The sequence below is a fragment of the Nelumbo nucifera genome, chromosome 4 (genome assembly GCF_055504915.1).
Source record: "Nelumbo nucifera cultivar China Antique chromosome 4, China Antique-T2T, whole genome shotgun sequence".
NCBI lineage: Eukaryota > Viridiplantae > Streptophyta > Magnoliopsida > Proteales > Nelumbonaceae > Nelumbo > Nelumbo nucifera.
The window spans coordinates 39690699-39713735 of NC_142652.1; the positions used below are offsets into that span (position 1 = coordinate 39690699).

The 23037-nt window shown below is 39.8% G+C and overlaps 1 protein-coding gene across 2 annotated transcripts in view; it reads right to left on the reverse strand.

The window, feature by feature from the left end:
* The window catches only part of LOC104607236 (cytochrome C oxidase assembly factor), a 36102-nt gene extending 13088 nt beyond the window's left edge, over window positions 1-23014 (reverse strand). The window contains exons 1-2 of one of the 2 annotated variants that reach the window (XM_010272811.3): window positions 22801-23005; window positions 22040-22144 (exon numbers count right to left, since the gene is read on the reverse strand). In XM_010272811.3, the coding sequence (XP_010271113.1) occupies window positions 22040-22144; window positions 22801-22869 (174 nt within the window). In that variant the 5' untranslated portion in view covers window positions 22870-23005. Of the gene's footprint in view, window positions 1-22039; window positions 22145-22800 lie in introns of both variants that reach the window. The other variant, XM_088904218.1, reaches the window with a different exon arrangement.
* Between the last annotated feature and the right edge of the window lie 23 nt (window positions 23015-23037).

Below are 23037 nucleotides of genomic sequence, written 5' to 3' on the forward strand. Positions count from 1 at the left end.
AAATTATATATGGTTTAAATGGAACAGGGGGCTAAAGATGAATGCAGTAGATTTTGACGCCATACTTGCTGGGAGTGAGGTTCCGGATTGGTTTACATGTCGAACCCTAGGTTCTGAAGTGTCCTTTGAGGTGCCTCTAGTATTGGGTAGTAAGGTCTGAGGGCTCACTTTGTGCGTTGTTTATGCCAGATAGATGAGACCTTAAGGATTTGTTAGCCAAACTAATGACTGTTACGGTTCCAAATCATTGATAACCCTAATAGAAAATCAAAATGATTCACACTAATGACCAAGAGTCTAACAAGCATTTGTTAGCCTAATTAAACTGTTTGGAATAATAGAGGAGATAGGAAATACCTGATGAACGAGCAAGGAGTCTACCGCTGGATAGAGAGAGACACGAGATAGATAATCACAAGAGAGATTGGGGAGTTCCGTTGGTTGCCGGATAACACTAGAACGATGGAATAATGACCACCATCGCTATTCGCTAGAGAGAGAGATACGAGAGAAAACAACTGGAGAGATACTACCACCGGAGAGATACCACCGTTGGAGAGATACCATCGCCGAAAGTATTGCTGGAGTTCGAGGAATACCACTACCAGAGAGAAGCCTTCTTTGTTCAATTGTCAAAGGGAGGATTGGAGGTGTGGAGCGCTAGGTCTTCGAAGAAAATTTTGTAGAAAGTTCAAACTTCAAACGAAATGGAACGGACTTTTGGTTCAGCAGTTTTGTCCAAATTCGGTCCGCATTATATACGGACCACTTAAATTTGGACTGATCCGAGTCCATACAATTATTTAGACTGTCCGGTCCGTCCAGAACACCTCCGGATCGGACGGGGTCCAACCCAAAACCGGTCCATTAATACCCCTACATCTATATATGGGGTCTACAGCAAATTGAGAAGCATGAAATGATAATTACCTTCATTCCTCTCTCTCTCTCTCTCTCTCTCTCATTTCCGGAGGTTGAGCCCCTCGAATAGGTTCTTGTTGGTGAGCAGCTCTCACCATCTTCACATAGGAAACTCCAAATCCATATCCATTTGATGCATTGGAAAGTAGACTTAAAGAGGCTTCAAAAAAATATGTAACTTGCCTTGAGGATCCCACGCTATCAGGTGTGAAATCTACTGTGAAATAGGTGCAAAATCAACTAAAAGACCAACCTACTCTACTTACAATTGCCAGTTTTGGCCACTCCTCTTTCTTTCATGGCATTCATAAGCCTCCAAGAACCTTTTGGCCACCCGTTCTACATCAATTCTCTAATTTTTTAGTCATAGTGGAAATTTTCTCATTTTATATTTTTATTTATGGTCCAGTCAGTGTAAGTTAATAGTTAGGGCATTGTTTCAACTTGAATATTCAAAGTCATTCAATCAGTAAACATGTTTTCGATGGACCAGGAAATTTAAAAAAAAAAACAAAAAAAGAATCTTAATTGGGTGTGCAATGACAATTTCAGAATCATGGTAGATAGTAATTTTTTTGTAACAATAAGGTAAAGTTTAAGAAAAAAAGAAGATTACAAGGACTTGTCACCTAAGAGAAGAAAAAAGACCAACCTTCACCCAACCAAAACTGAACTCCAAACCCATCATAGCTTAAATTGAATGAAACCCACCATAAACAAAAACATCACAACTGATCATACCCAAAATAACAAATTAAACACCCACAACCACAAATTCAACCCTACAAAAAGCAAACCACCTCACCAAATCCCACACAAACAACAAAAGCTCATACACAGACGTGAATTGAACTCAACTTAACACCACTAAAAAACTTAACAAAATTACACAATTTTGTCTGAGGTAGGAACAAAAACCTCATTATGGAAAGCATTCCTTGGTTTCCTCACCTTTTTAATAGGCCCAAACCCAAGCGATCCTCCATCAACTTTTGAAGCATCTTACTATGTTAGGAAACTTCTTTTTTGATAGGTAACAAGTAACAATTTCATTAATGTGAACAGAAAATATGCATGCAATAGCGTCCACCTGTCCATAATACAACTATTTACAAGATAGCCCAATACAACTATCCCCTAGTGACCCCTTGTTTGGCCAATGAATCACCCGAACTACTTGTACCTAGAGGTGAGCATGGGTCAAGTTCAATTCCAAGACAAAACCTACAACCTACCTTGTAGGGATCAGTTCCATGTTTTTTGAACCAGAACCTACCCTGTCAGTTCCAAGGTCAGTTCTGGCCTTGGCGGTTCCAATGTCTACTCGTGGAACCTGTTATTTTTACCCCCCCCCCCCAAAAAAAAAAAAAAGAAACATGGAACATGATCTTAAAAACTTGAATCTCAACAATAATAATAATAACAACAACAACAACAACAATAACAATAATAATTTGTTCAAACTTATCATTATAATTTTGTAAATATTACCTTTTGCATTACTTATTATATACATTCAAATATTAAATTGAAGAAAAATGATCAAACCGCTTAAGTGACTCAATGGTCAAGTGAGACCATGGTCCTTGTAACTATTCGTGTGTTTTTTTTTTTTTTTTTTGACAAGACTTGTAACTATTAGTGTTTGGGTTCAAATCTTCACATCCTCACAGTATTTTGGGATTTATTTCCAGGCAAGTTCAGTTCCAAGGCTGATTCCACCAAGGTCAACAAAGGTCAGTTCTCCAAGTCGGTTTGAGTAGGGTAAAACCCCTAGACCCTAGAACTAGCCTAGGTGGAGGTCGGTTCCAAGAATTTGGAAGCAAACCCCACCTAGTAAAAGATTGGGTAGGGTCTGTTCATTCGAGGTCCGTAAAATTTAGTTCTGGATAGAACCTACCCATTTGCTCACCTTTGAACCCAATGTAGTCTTAAATCGTATCCCTCGTCATAACGTCTCGATGAGTCAAAAGTGCTTCCATTGCATCTTTCAGCCAGCAACCACTACTTGAGAGTCTCCTTCAATAACCAGCTCCGTATGTTCATCTCTTTTGCTTTTTGAATCCCTTATAGAACCACAAGTATTTCAGCTCTTGTTGAATCTCCAACTCCTATAGGACCTGAAGCAAAGCCACTATATCCCCTTCTTTGTTTCTAAACATTCCTCCAACACCCAAAGGGCCTAAGGTTGCCAAATCTACCCCCATTAAAGTTTAGCTTTAAGATACTCTCTGTATGTGGTTCCCATTCTTTGTAAGTTCCACTTTTCTTTTTTGAAGATGCAGCCACTTCCCTCTAATTCCTTCTCAAATCATCATAAGAGTATGGTAAGAACAAATACAAAGGTTATACCATTTTACCCAATGAATCACCCTTACCAAGATACACTTCAAGATTGATTCCAAGCTTCTCCCACATCATCCATAAAATAACAGCCCTGGTACATCTCCACAAAATTCTTCCTCTATTTATCGGCCATCTAAATGTTCCAACCTAAAATAAGCTGGCCAAGCTCGTAGAAGGAATCCATCTACACCCAAAAACAAAGAAGAACCAATCCCAAATAAAGGAAACAACAAAACAAGAAATTCGTAATGTGAAAAGCATATTCACCATTAGCCTTATAGAATAGGCACCAGTTTGAAGATAAACAAGCAGTCCTCTTTTGCAACATGTCTAGAGTATTGATCTTTTCATGATAAGCTCAAGTGACTGAGTACCAGCCAATGGTTCGCCAAAGAGGAAGAAAGGAAGAATGGATCTAGGTTGTGACAAGGTATGATAACGAAATAGAAAAAAGAAGATAGGAAGGTGAGGAAGACGAAAGAAACCTGTCAAGAATGGAGGCAGTATTCCAATCCTAGAAAGAAAGCTGAGGACTCTCAAAGGGCAAAGAGAAGAGGTGGAGGAGCTGAAGACCAGAGAGGAACAAGAGGGCAACTTTCGTAGTCAAGTTACAGGGAGATTGAACCTCAACCACAAAGAGGGCGCAATAAGGAGGTCTCTACCAGTAGACAAGAAGTGTCGAGGTTACTGGGGAGATCCATTTGGCAAGGGGAGAAGCCAAACTCTGTTATACAAAATCTTATTTCGAAGGAGAAAACTTCAGAGGTAGAGGAGAAAGAAGAAATAGGAAAAGGGAGGGAGGAAATAAAGAAGAGTTTTGTCTTCAACCTGTCTCAACACGTCCCAGGACCCGACGAGATAAGTCAAGAGTTTGTACCAAACACTCCTATAACGGGAGGGCTGAATAAGGAGGTAGGGGCAAGAGATGATAGTTAGAAGGAGAAGGATAAAAAGAAAGACAGAAGGCAGAAGGAAGGGGAGGGAGGAGGAGAAACACAAAATAGGGTTTACAATAGGAAAAGGAGGCAGTCGAGACTATTTCAGAGTTAGGAAGAAAGGAAAGAAAAGGAGGGTAATGAAGTTAAACAAACAAGGGAGGAGAATAGAGGAGGTAATAGCTCAGTTTTCTCAAAATTACCAGGTCGTTTCAGAGATAATATAAAATGAAGAGGTGAATATCAATAAACCGGTGGAAAGGGAGGTTGAGATTGGGAAACCCCTCAGTTTAGTTTTTTGGGAGGGGAAGGATTTGCCAAAATAGCTTTCGAGAAATTTGAGAAGAAAAAAGAAGATAAGGAGAAATGAAGAGAGCTTCTAGAAAAAAATAAGGGGTGGGACAAGGAAGGGGGAGAAGATGAGGGGCTGGACAAGAACGAGTGAAGAGGGAATGCGATATTTAGGGAGTGGGGGAGAGGGATGATGATTCTCAATTGGAATGCGAGAAGTTCAAGAGAAGGAAGAAGAAGGGAGTTAGTATGAAATCTAATTAGAACCCAAAAACCAGGTGTGGTGTTGTTGTAAGAAACAAACTTGGAAAGTTTTGATGTTAAAATAAAAATCGATATTTGAGGTGAGGAGGGTGGAGTATGGATGGATTTGAAGGCATCGTGTTCTTTAGGAGCAAATAATAATATGGAATCCAGGGTTGTCCAAAAAGTTGGAGGTGGAAATTGGGAAATACTCGGTGCCGGTATGTCTGCAAGAAGTAAGCGGGGAGTGGAGATGGGGCACAACAAATGTTTATGGACCAAATGAGGAGGGACAGAGAGTGGAGTTTTGGGAGGAATTGAGGGAGTTGAGGCAGAAGTGGATTGGGCCATGGTGCATGGGAGGGGATTTTAATATTGTGGGGGAAAGTAGGACACCTATAGGGATGAAAAGGTTCGAGGAACTCATAAGCAACAATGAGCTAATAGACCCACCTTTGAACGGAGGAAGATTTACTTGGTCAAATGGTCAAATGCCGTCCATTTTAAGAAGATTAAACAGATTCCTTTCCATGGGAGACTGGGTAAAACATGTGGGGGAAGTAATCCAAGAGCCTATTGCTCTTCGGATGTCAAATCACAAGCCAATAATACAAAGGAAATTTGCTGTTGTAACAGGTTTGAGGCCATTCAGATTTGAAAATGATTGGCTACTGCAACCGGGTTTTGCAAAATGAGCAGAAGGCAGGTAGAAGGAAGTGCAGGTGGAAGGAGCTGCAACGGTTAAAGTGATCAAAAAACTACAGGGCATTAAAAAAGGTCTGAGGGAGAGAAGGAAGGAGACATTTGGAGGGGAAGAATGTAGAAGAAAGGAGATTCTGGAAAAAACTAGCCAGACTAGAGAGAATTAGAGAGGAAGGTGAATTCAAGAGAGAAGCCCAAAATGAGATGGCTGCTTTGGAGTCAGAGCTGGAAAGTCTAATTTTGAGGGAGGAAGCAAGGTGAAGATAAAACTCAAGAGCTTTGTAGTTAAAAGGAAAAGAACACTCAATTTTTTCATGCCTTTGCAAATAGAAGAATAAAAAACATGATCACTAGGGTGCGGGTGGAGGAGGAGGTGGTGGAGACTTGGGGAAAGAATCAAGAAAAATTGGTATCCTATTACAAGAGATTGTATACGGGGAGAAACTGAAGTTGAGTATCATTGGGAGATTTAGAGACAAGTCAGCTAAGTGACAGTTCAGCAATCTGCTTAGAGAGGGATCTTGAAGTAGCAGAGGTAAAGGAAGCACTGAAGAAGATAAATGGTGACAAAGCACCAGGTCCAGATGGGTTCAACTTCAACTTCATCAAAAGTTTTTGGTATTTCTTACAAGAGGACTTTATGTAGATGTACAAGGAGTTCTGTGAATCCAAAAGCTTAGATAGAAGAGTAAATGCAACATTTAATAGATTTAATACAGAAAAGGAATGAAGCAGTGCACATAAAAGATTTCAGGCCAATAAGTTTAATAAGCAGTCCTTACATGCTTTTGGCAAAAGTGTTGGCAAGCAGGCTTTAGAGAGTGATCCAGGAGGTGGGGGGGGGAATCTCAGATGGCTTTTGTGGAAGGAAGGCAGATTCTAGATGGGATTTTGGTGGCTAGTGAATGCATCAATTCAAGAATTAGAAGTGGAAGACCAGGTCTGGTTTGTAAGTTGGACATAGAGAAGGCATATGACCATGTGGAATGTGGTTTTTTGGAGGAGATGCAGAGGCTGATGGGGTTTGGGGAGACTTGGAGGGGCTGGATGTATGGGTGTATTTCATCTGCGTCCTTTTCTTTGCTTATCAACGGGGTATCTTCAGAATTCTTCCAAGCCTCAAGGGGATCCAATCTCCCCTTTGCTGTTTGTGTTAGTAATTTTTTTTTTATCAGAAACGATAACTTCCATTACAGATAAATTAACCTGAAATACAGAATTCAACTCTTATTAGAAAAGGTTGATCCAATAAACATCAAACATAACACCACTGCCCGAAAAAGACTCCCTTGCAGTCCCTTGTTTTGCTAGGGCGTCAGCAAAACCATTTGCTGATCTCCTTACCCACTTGAACCAAACATCCACCTCCCTTGTTATGCTAAGAATTTTCCTTATCAGCTGTCTATATTGCCAAATTCCCAGCTGCCCTGATTGCATCCACCCAATTACCAACTTGGAGTCTCCCTCTATCTCAATCTGCTCTAGCCCCAACTGTTTGGCCAGTTTTACATCTTGATGTAGTGCCAAGATTTCCGCTCTTAAGGAATCTCCAACTCCTATTGGACCTGAAAACAAAGCCATTATCTTGCCTTCATTATCTCTGAAAACACCTCCTATACCAGATGGGCCTGGATTACCCATAGAGCTTCCATCAAAGTTCAGTTTCACCCTTTGTTGTGCCAGTGGGGACCAAACTTCCTGTATCATAGCTTTGGTAGTAATAGATGCCACAATACCCCAACTTCTAATAAATGTCTTCAACTGAGAAATCCTTAAAGAGATCAAAGGATTTCAACCAATGGATAACCTTAGTAGTTATTCCTTCCACAACCTCTTCCTTGGATCTACATCTGCCTTTAAAGATCCTATTGTTTCTTTCCTCCCACACTGACCACAATACAGCAGCTCTAGTGGCTCTCCACATAATCCTTCCACGAACCGTTGGTTGCATGTAAAAAGTTGGATCAAAGAGATTCACCACGCTTGAGGAGGGAGTCCACCTGTAGCCAAAGAGAGAAGAGAACCAAGACCAAATAAAGAACACAAAGGGATATGACATTAGTAAATGTGAAATTGTCTCACCAGAACCCAAACAGAGGCAACAAACATGGGGGGAGAGGCACATATTTGGCATCTTTTTTCTGCAATAAATCCAAAGTGTTGAGTTTTTGGAGTACCACTTCCCAACAAAAGGCCTGAATTTTAGGGGGTGTAGGGCTACCCCACACCTCCTTTGAAGGAAAGTTCCCTACAAGGTTAGAGGTCTGAAGCAAAATGTAATAGAAAGAAGAGCAATTGAAAAAACCAGAAGGGGAAGGTTTCCAAATTCTGCTATCTCTACAGGACTGATCAAGAAAGACTTCCCCTAATTGAGTGATCAAATCATCAACCATCCCCATTTCAGAATCCCTTAGACCTCTTCTCAAGCCCAAATCCCAGGAGTTATCAACAAACACTGAAGGGATCACTTTTCTTTTGTTTTCAGACAAGGAGTAAATAGAATGTTTGGATTGAAGGCTTTAAGGCTGGAGCAAAAGGAGCAAAAGTACCTAATGAAGTGGCTATGAAGGTGGAGAAAATTCCAAGAGACTTCTTATGGGAAAGGGTGGGGGTAGCCAAAAAATATCATTTGGTCAAGTGGGAGAAGGTGTGCAATCCAAAGGAGAGGAGAGGTCTGGGGCTGAGAAGGGTTAAGTTAATAAACAAAGCACTTCTAGGGAAGTGGCTGTGGAAGTTCGAGCAAGGGGGAGAGACGGAAGCTTTATGGAGCAGAGTGATGGTTGCGAAATATGGTGTGATAAGATTTAGGTGGGAACCAAGGGAAGTGAGAAGCTCATATGGGGTGAGTGTCTGGAAAGGAATAATGAGTTTCAATCAATAATTCAGAAAATTGGTCAAGTTTAAAGTGGGGGAAGGCTCTAGAATGAGGTTTTGGGAAGATGAGTGGCTTGAGATAGGAAAGTTAAGTGAGGTGTGCCCAAGATTATACAAGTTAACTGAACAAGTCTGAATAGCAAAATGCTATGAGTGGAGAGGGGAGAAATTGATTTGGAATCCGAAATTCAGAAGGCCTCTACTAGACCAAGAAGTGGAAGAGTGTACTATGCTTCTGGAAAAATTAAAAGGGACCAGCATTTCTAGAGATATAGAAGATGGTCAGGTCATTCTACAAAGATTTAATAAGAGAAGAAAGGGGTATGGATCAGATAAAAGGAGTATGGGGTAACCCAGTTCTTCCAAGGGTAGAAGCCTATGCCTGGTTGGTGGCACATGACAGCGTCCTCACCTCTGATCACCTGAAATCTAGGGTCTATATCTGGCCAGCTGGTGTTATATATGCAATCAGGAGGAAGAAACAGTCTTCCATTTGTTCTTCCCATGCAGGATAGCAAGCTTTATATGGAAGTTCTTCTCCTTTCCTATTTGGGGTGAGTGGATTCCATCCATTGACTTCAGCAGAAATATTCTTTTTGTGGCCAAAGCTTAGAGGCAGTAAGAAAGCTAGGATTATTTGGAGTTGTGTCCCTTTTGCAGTATGTTGGTCTATCTGGAGGGAGAGAAATAGAAGAGTTTTCAAGAGTAGATCAAGCAACATAGAACACATGGTAGCCACAGTGACCAATCTGATCTCAGAATGGTTTCTTAGACTCCCAGATTTGGATCAAGTCTCCAAGACCGATTTTTTGAAAAATTTCTGCAATACCCTTGAATTCCAACTTTATAATGTAGAATCCTTATCAATTTGAAGCTTTGAGAATGCATTTGGTGTGTCATCTAGACAACCAAGGATGTTAGGATGTAACTCACTTACCTTTTCATGAAATTTTTTCTTGCTGCTTCAAAAAAAGTTGACGATGTAGAGGTTGATGAGGACAACGAAAAAGGAGCCGGGGATAGAGGGAATACTTACCTCATTATGCAGCCTATCCCCTAATCGACAAGGACTAACTACAGCTCGATCCAGGAGCTCCCTTCCACCGTCAACAATATATCTTTGTCATCCTGGTTAGTTTCATTTTCTGATATTCTCAGCCGCACTGTTCTCCAGTTGGACTTCAATCTATAAGGCTCTCGAGGTAGAAGCTTTGTCTCCATTGACAGCCTCGATGAGGTTTCGGTCACAATCTGAGCTCTCTTCCCTCACCGCTTCTAGAGTTGACTTCTTCCATTCTGCAATCGAGATTGATCAAAACACCTCCGACCTCTTTCCTTCCCAAACTCCAATCTTCCTATCTCCTTTGCATCTCAATACCACCCAAATTAACTCTGCAGCCTCTCTTCTGTTCATCTTTTCCAATTTGGCTGGTTACCAACGAGCCAATAGCCCTCTTCTTCTAAGCCAAGAGGGAATTTCCTAAAATACCCCTCCCCCTTTTAACCTTCTTTCCTTTTCTCCTCTTTTTAAACATTACCAATAGTCTCTTAAAGTGGTGGTCCCCACCCATTTGTATTTGTGGGATGCTACCAGCTAATGCCTATTCCTTCTCCTTTTTATCCACCCCCTCACTGGACTTTCAGTCTCCCTTCAATTTAACATTCTTGCCCTCCACTTGTCCCTCCTCTTTTTGACCTAATAAACTTCCTTTGTCCACCCATACTCTCTTACTCGACGAAGAATCTGACTCAACATCTTCTTCTTCCTCCGCTCAACCTTTCAACTACCCAACCTCCTTTGTCTTCTCCTTTACTTTGCACTTCTCCCTCCCCTATGCTCCATGCTCCCAACGTTCTTCCCTAAACCTCCTTTTTCTCTAAGATGTTCCTGGTCCACTTGAGTCTTCTCCTCCTCACAGAATGAATCACTGATTCCTTCCATTATCAGCCTTAGCTCGTAAGTTTCCCTAGAAAATTCCAACATCAATCTTTCTAGTATGCTGGCTAAGATTTTAGCCTCCACCAAAATCCAAGCCATATCTAATTTTACCCAGGTTCTGTTTCTATCATCATACTTCAGGAATTTTCCACAGGCTGAAGCCACTTCTTCAAATGTTAGGATGCTCCATGCATGGAGGGGTATCCACGACACTGATCCACGTCACATATCTTGGTCTCCCCTCCTTCAACTCTCCCGCTACTAGGGATGCAAACGGATCGGATCTTATAGAACTCGATTTGAATTCGAATCCTATCGGTAAGTCGGATCTTCGGATCTGATCCAATCTGACTAGTTTTCTTTAAAAAATAATAAATTATTACAAGAAAAACAAAATATACTAATTTAAATAAAGTAAAAACAAAACATACAAGTATTTTTTAATTATTTTCATCATATATATATATACATGTTTTATAAAAAAGTAAATAATACAACAAGTTTATAAAAATATATTTATAAATATTGATAAAAAAATATATATTTATAAATAAATAAATAGGATATATATCGGATCGGATAGGGGTGATCTGAATCCGAATCCGATTTCTAATTGGATCATATTATCCGATCCGAAGATCCAAACAGGGGTGATCCGAATTCGACCAAATAGGATCAGATCGGATCATCCCGCTACTAAACTTGTTCATGGGTCGGGTCAGGCTGGGCCAAGCTTTGTCTTTGTTAATAGAACATACTCAAACCTGAGCCCGAGCCCCATCCGACCATCAAGCCTAGGTCTTGAGCCCAAGCCCAGCCAAAAAATTGGAAAAAGATTTTTTTCCTTTTTTATTCAATAAAAAACTGTTTTATTTACATTAAATGACCTCAGAACCTAAAAAAAAATGAAAGATCTCACTTTTACATTTAAAAAGAGAAGAATAATATAGAAAAAATATATTATATATATTTTATTATATAAAATATATTTTTATATTATAATACATTATCAAGTCGGGCTTGGGCTTGGGTCGGGCTTTTTTGAGAAAGCTCGAGCCCAACACAAAAAAAGGTTGGGCCCGGTGTTTTAGGCTCAAGCCCGATCTTCTCTACATATTCCTTACTATGAAACATGAAGAACAAAAGTTTTGTGTTCAACTTCCTCACCCCTAACACCTTTTCTCTTCCCCATTCCATTATTGCCCCAAACTTCAAACTCCTTTGTATTTACCTCTCTTCCTATTATCCTTCCCACTAAATTAGCATGAAGAACTTTCATCCTCTCCTTTTGCCCTTCATTCTCCCTATCTTCCAACATAACCGGCCTTACAACTGTTTTATAGAATTTTCCTTTTAATCTAAGTCGATATTCGCTCATCGCATAAAAGTCCATATGCATCCCTCAATTTTGCCCATTCTACTCTAGTTCTTTGGGTGACATCCTCCTCAATATTTCCCTTATTATGAATTATTGAACCAAGTCAAATCATTTTTTATAATCTCCCAACAATCTTGATAGAATACCATAGTAAAACCATCAAATCTTGGGGCCCTTGATCTATCCATAGAGGGGTCATATACTCTAGAATATTCACATATTATGTAGAAGAGTACTACCCTTTGGTAGAGTTTTGAAGATTAAAGGTTCTAGAAGGTGTTCTAGATCCTTCCTAGATCTTCCTAGATTGTGCCAAGTTTACAGCCTTTTGTAGTGCGAGAGCTACAATCACTAAGGTAGCAACAACAATAACTTATGTGAAACCACCAACTACATAACCAATATTTGTAACTTTGTATTTTGGTGAACCATAAATAAACCCAAATGCATAATTCATTAGGCAAAATCTAATTGGTGTGTCCAATAGATGGATCAAGTACTCTAGAGGTGTATACGCGGTTGAGAGTGAATTTCAAGTAGACAAGATGACTAAGATCTAAAAATGGTGGTCATTGTCATCTATCAAAAAAAAACAAAAACAAAAAAGATCCCAAAAAAGGTGGCATCAACAAGGTCAAGATAGAGAAGATGATAGTAGCAGGATCCTAGTTCTGATGCCAAACTAATGCAAAGTAATCAATAAAAAAAAAACTTGAAAAATATTGCATATGGACCAAGGTTAAAGAAGTTAAATGGAGATTCTTGCACAAAAATGAGAAAAAAACAATAGGGCTTATTGGTTTGTAGGCCAAAGTCTCTTTAGGGATTGGCCTCCAAAAAGATGAGGCTTATGGATAAACCTATTCTTATAAGGTGGTTATTGTTCGGATGAGTTAGTGCAATGGAAGAAGATAATGGTTACCAAATAAGGGCAATCTCCTCATAATTAGGTATCTAGAGTGGTTAATACTCCCTATGGAGTCAGCTTTTAGGAAAGGCATTACGAGTGCAACTTAGGTCATGTTGGGTTGAGAATTTGTTAAATTTTGAATAAGCCTGAGGCCAAACCCAAGGGTAATGTAATTGAAAGTGTTCAAATTGGGCAAGACTTGCATCCCTAAAAAACATGGTAAAATATTTTCAAGAACAGACAAACATCATATCAAGCAAAAGAATTTTTTCAAGATCTTCCACACTTAAATCTATGGTTTTTGACAACACTGTTGCATGGACACAAACACAACAATTAGAAACTGACATGTGTCCAGGAGTCTGACTTGTCATGATGCAAAAAAAAAAAAAAACTCATAGATGTGTCTATAAAAACGTATTAACTATTGTAGGTTTTCAAGACTGCTATTCAGTCTTGACCACTAAGAGATTTCAGGTTCGATGAGAAGAAAAAGTGAAGAAGAAGTAGAAGAAAGAGTGGTGAAAGAGCAGTAGAACACAGATTTTGAGCAGAAGAACAGAATGTCAACATTCTTATATAGGTTATGCTAGTTACATGAAAGGGCATATCTGCCCTTGGTGTTTACATCATAACTGCTAACAAATAACAAACAATATAAAACTGAAACTAGAAATAACAGAATAGCAAAATAACCACAGCTGTGACTAAATACATTCTACCCTATGGACAGAGTGGGACCACAGCTGTGGGGCCCACATCAATGTTCTCTATACTCCCCCTCAAGTTGGGAGTATATGCTCATCATTCCCAACTTGGATAGATCCGCCTCTAGCTTCTTTCTTGATAATGGCTTTAGTGAGGATGTCTGCTAGTTGCATACTGGATGTGATGTAAGGGAGGCATACTTCTTGAGATGAGACCCTCTCTCGCACAAAATGGCAGTCAACTTCAATGTGTTTGGTTCTGTCATGCTGTACTGGATTATGTGCTATATTAATGGCGGCTTGATTATCACAGTACAACATCAGGGGCTTCTCATACTCAATACCCAACTCCTCAAGTAGAGATCTTAGCCATAGGATTTCAGCCACTCCATTGGCCATGGACCTGTATTTTGCTTCAGCACTTGACCGGGAGACAACACTTTGTTTCTTACTTCTCCAGGAGACAAGGTTTCCTCCCACAAGGGCACAATATCCTGAGGTAGACCTTTTGTCATCAACACTCCCAGCCCAATCTGCATCAGTATAGACCTCCACCTTCATGTGATTGTTGTTCTTGAAAAGTATACCCTTACCTGGGCATCTCTTCAAGTAGGCTAAGATTCTTTCTGCCGCAAGAAGATGTGTGGTTCTAGGAGAATGCATGTACTGGCTGACAACACTAACAGCATAAGTAATATCTGGCCGAGTGAGGCAAAGATATAGGAGCTTTCCTACCAGTTGCTAGAACATAACTTTGTCTTCAAGAAGCTCCCCACTCCCGGCACTAATCCTATGATTCTGTCCAATTGGTGTATCTGCAGGCTTGACACCTAACTTTCCAGTTTCTGCCAATAGGTCTAGGACATATTTCCTCTGAGATATAAAGATCCCCTGTTTGGATCTAGCAACCTCAATACCCAAAAAATACTGGAGTACACCAAGGTCCTTCACCTCAAATTCTTGGTGAAGAAGCTGTTTAAGAGACTCAATCCCATGGCTATCATTCCCTGTGACCACAATATCATCAACATATACGGCCAGTAGTGTCAAAGAGGACTCCACCCTCTTGATGAATAGGATATGATCTGACTGGGCCTGTACATATCCAAACTTCACAAGTGCTAGTCTGAATCTATCGAACCAAGCCCTAGGTGACTGTTTCAAACCATACAAAGCCTTGTTGAGCCGGCAGACCTTCTTACCTATTTCTGCATCATAGAATCCAAAAGGCAAATGCATGTAAACTTCTTCCTGCAGATCTCCATTCAGAAAGGCATTTTTCACGTCCATTTGGTATAAAGGCCAAGTGTGACTTGCTGCAAGGGACAATAGAACTCGAATAGTAGTCATCTTGGCTACCGGTGCAAATGTTTCCAAGTAATCTATGCCATAAGTCTATGTAATACCATCTGCATTATGCTTCACCGTAAATACCCATCTGCATCCAACTGGTTTCTTTCCTTTTGGCAAATCAACTACCTCCTAGGTGTTGTTTTTCAACAGGGCATCCATCTCCACTTGCATTGCATCTTTCCATTCAGGGACGGATAGGGCTTCTTGCACTGTTCTTGGAATAGGGACATTGGAAATGGAGCTAAGGTAGGACCTATAGGTAGGAGATAAGCGATCATAGGATAAAAAATGGGAAATACAGTGAGTTGTGGATGTGGTACAATGTCGTTTCCCTTTACGGACTGCAATTGGAAGGTCAAGATCGTCTGTAGGGGAAGTCTCTATGGGCTCTGGGACTGAAGTATCTGGACCTGGAGCTGCAGATGAGATTGGAGCTGGTCTGGACTGCTGATGATCAAGATCAACCTGCCTGCACCGCCTGTGATAAACCCTCAACTCCTGATCCCTCTGACCACCCTCACCATTGCAGCTCTCATCACCCAATGGAATAGGCAAAGGAACTGCCCCACTCTCACTGCTCTCCCCCTGAAGACAAGAACTCAAACCCCCACTCTCACTACTCTCCCCCTGAGGGGCAATCCGAGGATAATAGGGTGCCCCCTCAAAGAAAGTGACATCCATGGAGACAAACTTCCTCTCGAAGACAAGATCATAACAGCAATAACCCTTTTTGAGTTTGTGCATAACCAAGGAAGATGCATTTGGAGGCTTTGGGTTCGAACTTGAAGGGATGGGGTCCGAGAAGCTAAACAAAGCAAGTGCAACCGAATGTCTTAAGGGGAATAGAAAACAAGTCCTCACGTGGGTGTAGAAGCGAAAAAGGAGATCGCATATCAAGGACCCTAGAAGGGACCCGATTAATAAGGTATACTGCCATGAGGATAGCATCCCCCCAGAAGCGAATAGGGACATTGGAAGTAAACATGAGGCTTCTAGCCACTTCCAAAATGTGCCTATTCTTCCTCTCAGCAACTCCATTCTACTGAGGTGTACGAGGGCAAGAGCTCTGGTGGATAACCCCATGATGAAGAAGATAAGATGTCAATGATTTAGCAAAGTATTCCTTTGCGTTATCAGATCTGAGAACTTTGATCTTGGCATCAAACTGGGTTAGGATCATTTGGTGAAATTTTTGGGTCAGGGAAGGTACCTCATCTCGTGAACGCATGAGATAAACCCAAGAAAACCGGGTATGGTCATCAACAAATAACAAAAAGTATCTGTACCCACCCATGGAAGGGATATGATAAGGCCCCCAAACGTCAATATGCACAATATCAAAAGAATTATCACTCCTTTTATTACTCAATAAATAAGGCTTTCTACAATGCTTAGCAAACTCACAACTTTCATACTGTAGCTGAGACAACTCAATAGACTCAAATAAAGTAGGAAACAGACTCTGTAAAAATCGAAAAGACAAATGACCTAATCGGTTATGCCAAAGCATAACCGGACTCACACTCTGAGAAACAAAAGACAACTTCTCTACTGACTCTCCCTGACGGAACCGCTCCCCGAGCAGATAGATCCCATTCGTCTCACGGCCAGTCCCAATCACCTTCTACGCCTCCAAGTCTTGAAAAACACATCGGTCAGGGAAGAAGGTTATTGAGCAGTTCATATGCTTGGTAATACTACTGACTGAAAGAAGGTTAGTATCAAGCTTAGGCACATGCAAAACAGATGATAGGGAGATAGTGTTTAAAAGCTTGATGTCACCCTTTCCAGAAATAGGAACTAGGGAGCCATCAGCAATAGATACCTTATCCCTACCAGAAGACAAATGGTAAGTAGTAAACAATGAAGGCAAGCTAGTCACGTGATCAGATGCACCCGAGTCTATTACCCAACAAGGTTCAGTAGTACCTGGAGCTGCGGTGGCTGAGCTGAATTTCCAACCTCCTTTTCTAGCTGTATTAGGGCAGCCTGAACTGTAGCTAAGGTCTCCAAAGATGTTCCTTTTGTGCCAGATGAGGATGTTGAATAAGTGTTCATGGCTACATGAGCAGTGCCCTTCTTGTTTCTTAACTTCGCAGGAACCAAGTGGGGATGCAGTTTCCAACATGTCTCTTTTGTATGTTTGGGTTTCTTACAATGTTCACATACTACATCCTTCTTGTCTTCCTTCCTCCTGTCCTTCTCTGAATCACCCCCTGATTTTGGTGTAGCCGCTACAAAGGCTGATGTGGGTTGCATCATAACCTTCCTTCTGGTCTCTTCGCTATGTACAAATGAGTAAGCCTGAGAGAGAATCACACTGTCTCTAGTCAAAATCTGCTGCCTCACAATATCATATTCTGAGTTCAGTCCCGCCAGGAACTCAAACACTCTATTTTTCTCGATGTGCTTTCTATGGGTCTGAGCATCTTTGGGACTCTCCTACTCAAGAGTCTCTAAGTGATCAATCTCATGCCACAGGGACTTCAAGGTAGAGAAGTAGATCGACACCGGTTTCTCTCCTTGTTTAAGGGTGTTCACTTCACATTTCAATTCATATGCTGTGGCAACATTAAGGGGTTGGGAGTAAGTTTCTTTCATAACATCCCATATCTCCTTAGTTGTCTTTGCCCACAAATAATTCCGGCTACTATGAGGCTGCATAGAATTACACAGCCATGTCATAACCAAGTAGTTTTCTTGCATCCACTTGGTATATGTCGGGTCTCCCTTGGAAGGTTCTTTCATATCTCCCAAGAGGTACCCTAATTTACCTCTTCCACCAATAGCCATCATGGCTGATTGGGCCCATTCCAAATAGTTTGATTCATCAAACTTTACGGTCGTAATCTGACCACCCATCTCAGAAATACCACCATAACTAATGTTCCCAAGACTGCCTTCTGCCTGAATTTTAGACTCCATTTCTGTCAAATCTCAAAATAGCACTTGAATCACAAATCACAATCAAAACAGTATAGGCCTGATCTGTATTCTCAATGTATGTGCACAAAACCGAAATAATTCTGATCTAAAATCAACTAGCCAACACAGCAGTAGCTGTTCGTAGATCTCTAACTCCCTTAGAACTCTGAGAACAGCTTTAAAAAAAACTGATATGCTAGGGAAAGTTAGGGTTTTAATCAATCCTGAAAGGAAGCAATTCAGTCGCACAGTCCAAACTATATAGATGAGCTTGCAGTAGGGTTTTAAGAAACCCTAGAATCTGATCGGACCTACCAATAAACTTAAGAGTAGCTCTAGGTAGATCACAGGGTTCAGTCAAACACTAGGGCTTGCCACAGATCACTTTCAAACCCTAAAGTAGAGAGAAACACAGTTCGGCTAGGGTTTGCTGTAAAACCCTAGTGAATCGAAGAGAGAAAGAACTAGAATGGTTCGGCCTTCCCCTCCAGATAGGTCCAACCTATCTTCTTTGATAGAACTTCTCTTAAAAAGTAAACAACTTACAAGGAAAAATTAGTTCGCTGCCTTCTAGGGTTACCTGAACCCTAGTCTTCTCTGATCCTTCCTGACCACCAACACTCTGCAACCCTAGCAAGTTTCCAACAGCTACTAGCACCTCTGGCGATCTCCAAGAATCAGTCAGCGAACTCCTCCTTTTCAGCTTTCAGTCCTAGGGAATTCTCATGTGGTCGGCTGGTATTAGACTCACATGAAAAACCCTAACTTGGCTCTGATACCATGTAAGTTTTCAAGACTGCTATTCAGTCTTGACCACTAAGAGATTTCAGGTTCAATGAGAAGAGAAAGTGAAGAAGAAGTAGAAGAAAGAGTGGTGAAAGAGCAGTAGAACACAGATTTTGAGGAGAAGAACAAAATGTCAATATTCTGCCGCCGCCACTTTAAGTTAATATATATAGGTTATGCTAGTTACATGAAAGGACATATCTGCCCTTGGTGTTTACATCATAACTGGTAACAAATAACAAACAATATAAAACTGAAACTAGAAATAACAGAATAGCAAAATAACCACAGCTGTGACTAAATACATTCTACCCTACGGACAGAGTGGGACCACAGCTGTGGGGCCCACATCAATGTTCTCTACAACTATTACAACTAGAGGTTGTATAAAGGGAAAGAGAATTTACATAAGATACATCCATGATCCCTATACCTTCGGCCCCTGACAGTTTACAAAAAGATCTTCATATAAAAAAAAGACTTATAATCTCTTCCTTTAAACAGATTGTGTATATTAATCCATGAATACAACTTCCCAACTATCCTTGAGAACACTACTTCAGCTTAACTACTCTTCCTTTGAAAAATTCTATTGTTTCTTTCTTGCCAGACCATCCAAAAGACTGCTGCAGGTACTGTGTTCCAGATAACTTTTCCTCTTCTATTTAAACCTTCCAGTCTCCACCCCTTCAAGAAGCCTTCAATTGAAGAAGGAAAACTTCCTTCAACAGCAAATAACTTCAAAACCTTAGTCCATATTGAGTATGAGAAGCTGCACTGCAGAAAGATATGACCAGCACCAGACTTCTCCCAAATCCAAACTCTCCTATCCTCCCTGCTGATGTCTGTCCAAGTGCTATAAAAACAACTGCATTAGCTCCATCAAAGGTTCAATTTCCCAAACATTGAGCTGCCACCTAAACTAAAGGGTCCATACCCTTACTCCATTGATTTCTGATAAATAATCAACCATCCGAGCCTCTCTGTTAGGTTCCAGTTCATAAAGAGAGGGAAATATTTCCTTTAAAGGTCTTTCTCCTCACCAATAATCCTGCCAAAAACTTACACACTGCCCATTCCCCACTTCATATCTTACACCATTACTGTATTCCTTATGGCTCTTTTCTATTCTCTTCCAAAAGAGCACCCACAGGTTTGATTGACTTCTCCCAGCTTCCAACCAGCTTCCCTTAACCCCAGCTTAGCTTGAATTACTCTCCTCCATAAGACTCCATTTTTCTCACTAGATCTCCAAAACGTCTATATTAACCTCCACCCCAGAATCTCTTTTGACAACACACTTGTCCCAAAATTACTAAATGATAGCTCTATTCAGTTTTCATCTTTCCATCCCATCCACAAGAAATCCCTCATTTCCCTCTCCAACATTGTAGCCATGTTAACTGAAATTGGATACAGAGACATTAGATACAATAAAATCAATGCATCAAAATCTCAAGAGGAATAAGACAGGGAGACACCCCCCCTTCCTCCCTTCTTATTAATTTGCATGGTGGAAGCTTTAAACAAAATGGTTTGGTGGGCTGTAGAAGCCTAGAAAGAGGTTATATAGAAGGTTTTGATGTAGGGAGAGGGTAGTTCCAATGTTAGAGTTTGCTGACAATACCATATTTTCCTGCAATGCTGCAAGAGAGCAGCTTGAAAAACTTACTACTCTAAGATGGATTGAGGTAGTTTCAGGTTTACATGTGAATGTTCAAAAAAGTGAGTTATTCGCAGTGGGGGAAGTACAAGAACTGGAGAATTGGGCAAATCGATGTAGAGTTGGAAAACTTCCATGTTAATATTTGCGCATGCCCTTGGGAACAAAGTGCAATTCTAAAACTATTTGAGAACCCATAGTGGAGAAAGTGGAGAAAAGGCTAGCTTCATGGAAAGCAAAAATGCATAATATCTATCAAAGAGTGGAAAGCTTGCAACAGTCCATATTTGTCAAAATTTAATACTATAGACCAATAAAAATTGTTAGAACTTTATCTTTGTTAATTAATAAAGGTTTCTAGAGAAAAGGCATTCATTGTTTATATTAGTTATTTATTCATGTCAAATAATAAAGTAGATAAAAGAAAATTTTATGTTGAAGTGTCCATTAAAAAACTATAAGGTGTTCAAATCCAGTGTGAGTCCAACATGGACACTTCACCACCTAGGAGAGTCGATGCAACACTGGTTTCAATAAGTTAACAATAAAATAGACATACAACGAATATGATCAATACGACAATACAAACAATGCTTCTGCTGAACCATTGAAACTAATCTTCATATAAATGAAGTCATATCCAAGAATTACAACTGAATCATTTTTGCATTACAGTCACAGTTGTCTAGGCATCAAGGAGATTCTAGGCAACAGTGGATTGCCTAGTTGCCAAGTTCCCTAGGTGATAAAACCTTACAAAAAAACAAAAGCTAAATTTTAGATTAGTTCCCTAACTTTACATACCAATTAGTATGAATATAAATTGAAGGAAAAACAAATCTCCTTACTAATAACATTAGTTTGCCTCTTGAAACATATTAAATCCTTATATCTAAGGCTCACTTTGGGAAGAGTAAAAATACAAATATTTACACTTTACAGTACAAAATACAAGGTTTAGAAATACCATATACAGGGTATTGCACTGAACATATTTGTATTTGCACTCTTCCCAAACTGAGGCTAAAAGACAGTAGCATTTTAAACCATTTAATTTCAGCATTTCAAACACAACACTATATCATGTGTTAAAAAAAAAATTATTAGCAACTAAAGAAGATTACAATTACATACTAATAAAAAATTTTAAGAGAGAGTAATGAAAAGGAAAGAGAACAAGGAGCAACCCTTTTTATCTATTTAACCTAAGAGAGTATTAAAAAAGACCTCTTTATCATAGTTGTCAAGGCAACGCCTAGGCAGGCGCCTAAGCGACACCTGGGCGACAAGGCGCCCTTTGAGGCTCGCCTCACCTAATCGCCAAGCAGTTTTGTAATATGTATTGTAAAATACTTTTTTATTCTTTACTTTTTGACATTATAATTATAAAATAGGCATTATTAAACTTAAATATTCATTTTGTGTGTTTATATACTAATTTGTTTTTATTATTTTCTTATTTGTTAGGATGTAATCAATACAAACATTGCTAAATGCTGTATTGAACCCTCAAAGACTTTAAAACCTGAACCAATAAGTAAGGAAGAATTTAAAATTTTGTCTAATCAACGCATTTTCTATACTTTAACATGAACTCTATACTTTTCTTATGAAAAGTATGAATATTTATTAAGGAAATATGACTATGGTACCTATCGAACTACCCTAGGATCTATGTTTTCTATATAAAAAAATCCATCGTCTAGGTGCCCGCCTAGGCAACAAGGCGCCCCCTAATACCCAGCCTCGCCTTGGCGCCTTGAAAACTATGCTCTTTATCCTTTTTCTTCTTTAATACTTCTCTTCTTAAATTTTTTGTCAGCTGGGTGGGGGGGGACCTTATCACCTAGGCAGGAACCTTTTTTATATAAGCCACAGCGTTCAGGTAAGGCACCCAGCCATCAGCAGATTCAGCACCTAATCACCTAGGCAACACCTTGACAACTATGATTGCAATTGTAACATGCGTGGAAACCACAATTATAAGTCGAGAAACTCAAAGCTTCTGACCAACACATAAACGTAGATGATGGTTGGAGAAAAAGTTAATTAAATAGGTAACATGCCTGGCCTCTCTTGCAATTGAAATATGTCTCCCTTAGACCCACACATTCACTTGAAATGGATGGAGCCTTCTCTCCAGCACATTCTCTATATGATCTCTTCTCAACCTGAACAAATGTAGGCAATGCTAACGTTTTTAAAGATAGATCATAATAAGGAAATGAGTTTAGCAGAAAAATATGTCAGACATATTTCCACATTTCTAACCCAAGTGGTAAAATACAGTAGCAAAACATACCCAAAAATACAGTAGAAAACCAAAAAAAAAAACAGATTCAGCAATTATTTTATGATTGAAGATAGACCATATTGTATTTTCTAGCATCATATGTTACTCTTTGCATTACTAGTGTCCGTTGACATTGCAAAGTAAGCGAGAAAAATAGAGTTAAAACCAACTTGGTTTCTCAAATCGTGGATGTAAGTAATTGTCCATTTTCATTATAGAAGCAGATACAGGTCACAATCAATTTACTTCAGATAGAAATCAGTTTATTGTGGAACCCAGTCAACTAATGGGATAAGCTTAAACGCTTGTTCTTCAGTGACCAACAACTAGTGGAAAAAAAAATAACAAAATAGAGGAAAAAGAAAAGGAACCCAAGATTGCAAGAGAAAATCTATATTCCTCCATAAAAATCCAAATCACAGAACGAATAAAACTCGTAAAAAGGACACCCTTAAAAATAACGAGAAGAGATAAAACTAGAGTGGGAAAACAAGTCAAACAACAGAGAGAGAGAGAGAGAGAGAAATGAGTGACCTTAACACAATCGGTTTCGCTCAGACATTTTACCAGTTCCATCGCCAGGCCCTTGCAAGACTTAGACATGCTTCCTCTTCTCCAGTCCAGAACCAGAACTTCCAGCAAAACGAACAAACAATGATTTTGCAGGGGCTTCTGCCGATGACAGCATTATATGGGCTATTGGGCTGCAACCTGCAAGGAAAAAACCTCCATTGCCAGGGAAACAATACCTCGATTCATAAGCTTATAAAG